At 53.2% G+C, this 6,855-nt stretch overlaps 1 protein-coding gene across 3 annotated transcripts; it reads left to right on the top strand.

Moving 5' to 3' along the window:
- Positions 1 to 3,614: 3,614 nt before the first annotated feature.
- Positions 3,615 to 5,954, top strand: TP53AIP1 (tumor protein p53 regulated apoptosis inducing protein 1). Of its 3 annotated transcripts, none has more exons than XM_025357827.1 (3): positions 3,787 to 3,940; positions 4,956 to 5,051; positions 5,875 to 5,954. In XM_025357827.1, the coding sequence occupies exons 1-3, from the start codon at positions 3,787 to 3,789 to the stop codon at positions 5,952 to 5,954; spliced, it is 330 nt and encodes a 109-aa protein (XP_025213612.1). The 3 variants fall into 3 exon arrangements, with proteins under 3 accessions (XP_025213610.1, XP_025213612.1, XP_025213611.1); XM_025357826.1 differs by having other exon boundaries at positions 5,863 to 5,954; XM_025357825.1 differs by lacking the exon at positions 5,875 to 5,954 and having other exon boundaries at positions 3,615 to 5,273.
- Positions 5,955 to 6,855: the final 901 nt, after the last annotated feature.

The raw sequence follows: 6,855 nt of genomic DNA, 5'->3' as shown, positions 1-6,855 counted from the left end.
AGGCCCCTGCCTCTGCACAAGGCTAAACGTCATGCCAGCTGGCAAGAGAGAAATGGGTACAGGGCCCAGGGGCGTTATCACAGAGGAAGGCAATGAAGGGTGCGTTGGAGGCTGAGGCAACCCATTATAACTGCACACACCACACGCCAAGGATCCACTAATTTAGACTATCATGTGAATGGTCGTTTGGGAACTGAGATGTGTGAGGGCCCAGAGGGAGGAATCCACCCAGCTGGGAGGAGGTTAAGGAGGTCTACCTTAAACTACTTCCTATTCCTTCTCAGAGAACCCATGGACACTGGCCACAGGAGGGAGAGGAACGGCATCGCAGGTGGAGAGAATCGCTTGTATGAAGGCACAGAGCGGGGCAAGAAGATGGTGGTGGACTTTCCCCAGGAGCTGTTCGGGAGAGGGAACAGCGGATGCCGAGCTCTTCCTCTGCCCTGGAGCAAGTCCCATTTCCTCAGAGAACATGGTCCCCTTGGGCCAAAAGGACATGAAGACGCTCTTGCTAATGCCAGCCTGGCTCTCCCCATCCCGCCCCCTGCGTCCCTGCCCTCCTGGCTGCCCTCCCTTCTCCTAGCTCTGTCCCCTCTCACTTCAGTAGCCTCAGGTCCTTCAGATTTCTACTCCAAAGTCTGGGGATCTCTGGATGGGTAGGACGTGATCTCACCGCCTCTTCTCTTGCCCAGACTTGTTGGGATGAACTTCCTGATGCTGGTAGCGCTGAAGCTGACACTAGCCAGGGCACGTCCCTGACATGAACGCCCCTTGAGACTGGGCCAGTGCTCCTGGTGCCTGGGCACCTGCAGAAAGGCACCCAGCATGGCCGCCGCGGCACGCCCTGAGTGTGTGGGTGCGGGCTGATGCAAACTGACATTCCAGCTGTCCCAGTCCATTTTGTGCTGCTCTCACACAACCCCGGAGACTGGGCGATTCATAAAGGACAGAAACGTATCTACCCGCAGTTCTGGAGCCAGGTGCCAGCAGGTTCCGTGCCTGGTGATGGCTCCAGTCTGTGCTTTCATGATGGTGCCTTGCTACTGCGTCCTCACATGGCTGAAGGTGGAAGGGCAACAAGTGAATGTACTCCCTCCACACAGCCCCTGCATCAGGACCCCTGATTCCAACCATGGCCTAATCCCCTCTTAAAGGCCCCACCTGTTAATGCTATCACATTGGCAACACCTGGATTTTGCGGGGGACCACATTCAAACTGTAACGCCATCTAAGGCTGCTTCTGCCTGAGACAAGTGTGCTAATGTCTGCCTCAGAGACAGGGCCGAAAGCAGCTTGCTCTGCCCTGGCTTGGAAGCAGGGACAGGGGATAACTTTCATTTCTCCCTTCCAATGCCAGCTGGTCTCAAACAAAACTTAGCCCCTCATGCCCTCTAAGGAGTGGGTTCCTGTGCAGGAGGCTCTAAGGTACTTTGAGATAATAGACCAGGGAAGGTAAGTGGGTTCCCTCTCATGTTTGGCGTCCAGGTATTTGAGGGTAGCTGCCCAGGGCCGTGTGTTGAGGGTTCTAAGGCCAGGGCTGCAGCAAGGGGGGATGGGTGCATGATGAATTTGCATGGTAGCTGGAAGTGTCCCCTCTGAATGGTTCCCTGGATATCCCGGGACCACTGGCCATTTGCAGCCTGAGTCCCAGCATGAACTCAGCTGGGGCCCTCCTTCGTGTTAATGCTTCAGTTTTCAAACAGGAAATAGAAGGAAAACAAAGCTGGTTTCTAACAAAAACTTTGATTTTAAAGCCAGAGTATGAGTCAGAAACATCATCCACTGCAGCCAGCTTTACATGGGGACAGCCCAGTTCTTCAAAATAAGCAGCTGTCATTTCATGGCCCCGAGGCATCGTGTTTCCAGAAGAGCCACAGTCCCTCTTGCATTGAGATGGGTTGTAGCAGGACCTCTTAGAGAATCCGACAGTTTCGGGCTGGAAAGGGGATCCCTTTTGTTCTGTCTGGACACTAAGGCAGTGCATCATCTACAGGTACATGCCCTGCATGGCTGCTGGCTTGTCACCCGACAAAATGCCCAGCATTGATCCAGACGCATAGGCGTGAACCCTGGAGAATCCTGTTTTCTGTGGCTGGAAGAGGCAGGTGGAGGCACCAGCTCAAACTGTTCACCTCCTGCCGTCTATCCTGCAGACCCCGGCAGGCCACATGGTGACCTTCTATGTCCATCTGGGGCAGCAGGCAGCTGCCCCTGCCTCTGCGGGGAGTGAGCAATGGGCCGCGGGAGCACTTGTCCTGGGCAGCTCTTCTGAGGGTGGCTTTGCACTGCCACTGAGTTTTGGGAGCCCAGGGCCTGTGGTCTCCTGGGGGCTGCGTGCAGAGTGTAGTTCCCCAGAACCAGATGGGGAAGGGAACCGCGGGGAAAGAACGTGACCTTTGGGCTCAATCCTGGTATTGAAGCCCTGTTCGTTCTTTTACATTTTCCTGATGTGCAGCATTGGGTAAATGCCTTCTGAGTTTCGTTACTGCTGGTTAAATTGGGCGAGAACTTCGTAAGGTTGCAGGAAGTATTCCGAGAAATAGTACACGCACAGTACTTAGCATGGTCACCGCACGTGGCTAGCGTGCACCAAACTGGCCCAAATTGACTAGAATGGGGAGGGTGGGAGGTGGCAATCTCTACTTTCTTTTTAACCTGAGGTGTCTGATGCTACTTGCCGGGCGGGCTTCTGGCCTGTGACGAGCGCTCCCACTCTCTGCTGCCCGGAGACCTCGGTGGCTTTTGGGGTATTCTTTGTTCTCAGTGCCTTTGTGTGGAGAGCCTCTGTCTCCCTCTATTCTGTGGGTGATGCAGGGGGTGCTGCTGTGGGCTGCCCCTGGAGGTCATGGACTCTGAGCCTCAGGCTGTCAAGGATGGAGACTGCTGTACCTGAGCTCCCGCCGCCCTGGGGAAGCCATGTGGGCAGTAGCTCAGAATGCAACTCCCCCCTACAGCCTGGGCCACCGGGGACTTGCGGGAGAAAGAACAGGGATGCGGAAGACTGGACAGTCCTGAAAGCTGAGAGGGGCCACAGGAGCCCAGACGACAGAGGACTATGGGAGACAAGTGAGGGCACCAGCTTCCCTGAGTTGAGGGCCCGTGATACCCAGGAGGGCAGAGAGGGAGACAGGGAGCCGGCCGGGAACCTCTGAGCAGGCGAGTGGGAGAGAGAGTGGGACAGAGAAGGCGGCTCTGTGTTCTGCTCTGATCCATCTGACTCCACACAGACGTGGAGTTCTCTGAGACGCCTTTCCCTGAATCTGAGAGCTTACTCACAGGAGGCTGGGCCCCTGAGACAGAGATCAGGCATGTAATGAATGAATGTGAATCATGAATACAGCTGGAGCACCCCCAATCAGGGTAGCCCATGCCTTCCAACTGTGGACACAGAGGCCTCGTTGCTTTCCCGAAAGTCTAGTTAATGACTAGTTAATATCTAATCAATGACCAGTTAACGACAGTGCTCCCAAGTCCATCATCCCACCCCCTTTCCCCAAAATTCAGCACAAATGGCGTCAGTTTGAGCTTCCCAAAGCATCTCCTAAGATGTGTGGTTACAGTGGTTACAGCCCTGCCCTAGGGTCTCTGGGTGCATCGGCCTCCCGCTCCCAGATCCAAGCACGACTGAAACCCTCACAATAGAAATCGTCATTGCTGGCCCAGCGCTGCCACCTCTGCTTCTGCTTTTAGCCTGTTTTGTTTGTTTTTAGTCCCTTAGGCACTGGCCCTAACAACAAATGAGGAGAAGCCAAGTTCTCTGCTTTCTGCATTCAGGGTCTGCCCTGGATGGGGTCTTCCTCTAAGGCGAGCTTCAGATCTGCTCAAGCTTCCGGCAGTGGGGCCAGGAGGCAGGGCCTGGGCAGGGGAGACCAGAGCCTCTCGATGATGCCTCCCAACGGCAGGGCTCAGACACACACACCGGACTGGGGAAGCCCCTGCAGTGAAAAGCGAGACAGTCTTTTGCCTGCAGTGGCCCTGCGCAGACTCTGCTCTCACGGTGGTGCTGACATCCCAAGTTTTCAGACTCGCCAGGACCCAGTGACAGCATCTGTGTCCCCAGCTCAGGGCACTGGATGGAGCTGGGAACTGACAGCCCTGATCAATAGTCCCAAGAGAAAGGCCAGTCCTCTTCCTCCTCGGAATCCTGGGTTTCTAGAAGGCAAAAGGTTTTCTGAGAAACAAGGCTTTTGGAAGGAAGGCGGTGCCTGGCTGGGCATTCAGAAAGGAGAGTTAAATGGAGAGGCTGAACAGAGGACACATATGCAACGCATGGGGAGGGGAGGCTGGGGCGCAGGGCTCCGGGTCTGCTCTTCTGTGTCCATCCCGGATCCTGCTTTTGTCCAGATGGGCCTCGGAGCAGCAGTCACTTACTCCAAGAAGTCATTTCCCGTGGCCAATCATGAAGATGACGCACTCGGAAGCTTGTGGGCTCTGAGGAGGGGGAAGGACGCAGCGGCCATGCATTCATCCCAGCACAGGCAGCGCGTGGCTCCGGAAACAGACACAGGCTGGGCCTGGCCCAGGAGTCTGCCAGGAGCCAGGAGCGTCTGCACCTCCCTGGAGGCCCAGGCTTCTCTCCCCAGAAGCTCAAAAATCACGCAGCGTCTGAAGTGCAGGGCCCAGGTGTGCTGGAGTGACAAAGCCCCGAGCTGTGGTGATGGGAGGGAGGAAGCGCCGGTTTTTGTCTGTTCTTTGGGCGGATTTGCTGTCTCTGTCTTTGTCTCTAATGTCCTTTGCACCACTGACCTTGAGGAGCCTTTTGTTCCTCCTGTCCCAGTTTGGTTTCCATGGGAACCTGAGTGGCAGCGTCATCACTTTGCTGAGGTGAAATGCCCCCCGATGCCATGAATACCTAGGGGAAAACCTGCCAGAGAAGCATAAACCATCCAAGAGACGGCCTGCAGGGCAGGGCCTCACAGGCTGCCCCCATTCTCTCTCAGGTTCCGGTCTTTTAGCTTTGTGTCTCCAAGTTCACGGAAGGTGCAGGGGAAGAGAAGCTCCATCAGTTTCGTCTGGATCTTGGTCCTCAGCACCTGTCTGGTGCCTGACAGGTGTGTGATAATTACTTAGTGAATTCATGGGTGTGGGCTGTGATAGAATTAAGTGATTTGACGTCCTCTCGTTAAATTCAGGTAACGACAGGGTTTTTGGAGTTTGAGCCTCTCCTGAAATTTGCCATCTGACAAAATGACATCATGGCAGAGTTGTAAACTACTGTGGATATATTTTATTTAATTTCTCAAATTAAAATAAAGGGTAATGGTACACGTAAGAGTGGTCACCACAGCCAAGCTCATTGACACCCACTGAACTTTCTGGAATGGGCCGTGGGATGCTGGACAATGGGACAAATTGGAATGAGTGGTCTTCCATTCCAACTTTCGTTTCTGCAAAGCTGTTGAGAGCATGGAGCCAGGCTGCGGGGTCTGGGTTCAAATCCTGGCTCTACCACTTAGGAGCTGTGTGTACATGGGCAGGACAACTGGCCTGCCTGAGTCTCAGTGTACCTGTCTATAAAATAGAACGACAGTGGCTTCCATCTCACAGATTCACTGTGTAAAATGGTATATGTGAAATGCTAAGAACAGCACCTGTACATAGTATGTCCTAGATATCTCATTGTTACCATTAGCATATTTTGTTTATTCCACAATATATTGTTTTCCCCTTTGATATCTATGAAATCTAAAGATGTTTTTTTCCTGTCTTGGGAGATAGAATAATGCTCTGTCTTACAATGGATTGTTTTAGATTCACTGAAATTCACTGTTGTTTTTATCCCTGGTCTCTAACATGATATCTGGTAAATAACAAGGACTCCATACATTTTGCAAAGAGCAAATTCTCTCCCTCCCCGCTGAGACCTTGGTCTAGGTCTCTCCAGGCCTTTCTTTCCTGGAACCACAGTGCTTAAAGATAGGCCACTGGGGTCAGCACGTAAGCCTGAGCTATGATCAGAAAAAAGCACCATTGAGGTTGCAGTGAGCCGAGATCACACCACAGCACTCCAGCCTGGGCGACAGAGAGAGACTCCATCTCAAAACAAACACAAACAAACAAACAAAAAGGCACCATCTAGAAATGGCCCCGGCACTGACTAGCGGCCACCTCATTTCCCCCCTTGACCACTGGGCCCACTGGGTGGCTAGGCTGCCTCATTTTGCCTCCTTCTGACAATCAGAGGGAGCTTTATATCCATGGCAGTCAAGGCCCTCCGGAGAAACAGAACCAATGTGGTGTGTGTATATAGAGAGAATGAGCCTGAGGAATTGTGGAGGCTGGCTAATCCAAAGTCTGCAGGGCGGGCTGGGAGGCCACAGACCCGGGAGGAAGCCAGTGCTGCTCTTCACTCTGAGGCTGTCTGCTGGAGACTTTCTTCCTGCTGGGGGAGCTGAGTCCTTCATTCTCTTCAGGCCTTCATTGTCTTCAGCTGCTTGGATGAGGCCTCCCTGCATTACAGAGACCAACCTACTTCACCAAAACTGCTGATCTAACGTTTATCTCATCCAAAAAACACAATCACAGAAACATCCAGACCAATGTTAGACTGAATATCTGGACACCGTGATCAAGGCAAGTCAACATAAAATCAGCCGTCACCGTGTCTATGGGAGGATTCCTGGAGTGAAGGTGTGTGTTTGCTGAAGACCCGTCTTCCCCAGGAGAGGCCGCTCCCGCTCCCCCGTGATGTCCTAGGGGCTCTGTCAACTCTACCGTAGTTCTTCTGTTATCTCTCCAACAACCCTGCCCTGGAAGTAAGAGTGTCTTCATTTTTCAGATTAAAACAATCAGAGTTTAAATGACTTGTTTGAGGGTAACTCTGGGAAGCCAATACACTGGACAAACCCAGGTTTA

This window comes from Theropithecus gelada, chromosome 14, assembly GCF_003255815.1.
Source record: "Theropithecus gelada isolate Dixy chromosome 14, Tgel_1.0, whole genome shotgun sequence".
Taxonomy (NCBI): Eukaryota; Metazoa; Chordata; class Mammalia; order Primates; family Cercopithecidae; genus Theropithecus; species Theropithecus gelada.
The sequence above is the reverse complement of the archived record's forward strand: the minus strand, read 5'-3'. Positions and strand labels throughout refer to the sequence as shown.

Excerpts from the sequence above, each read along its gene's own strand:
- TP53AIP1 (XM_025357825.1), top strand. The coding sequence starts at position 3,787 with ATGGGGTCTTCCTCTAAGGCGAGCTTCAGATCTGCTCAAGCTTCCGGC.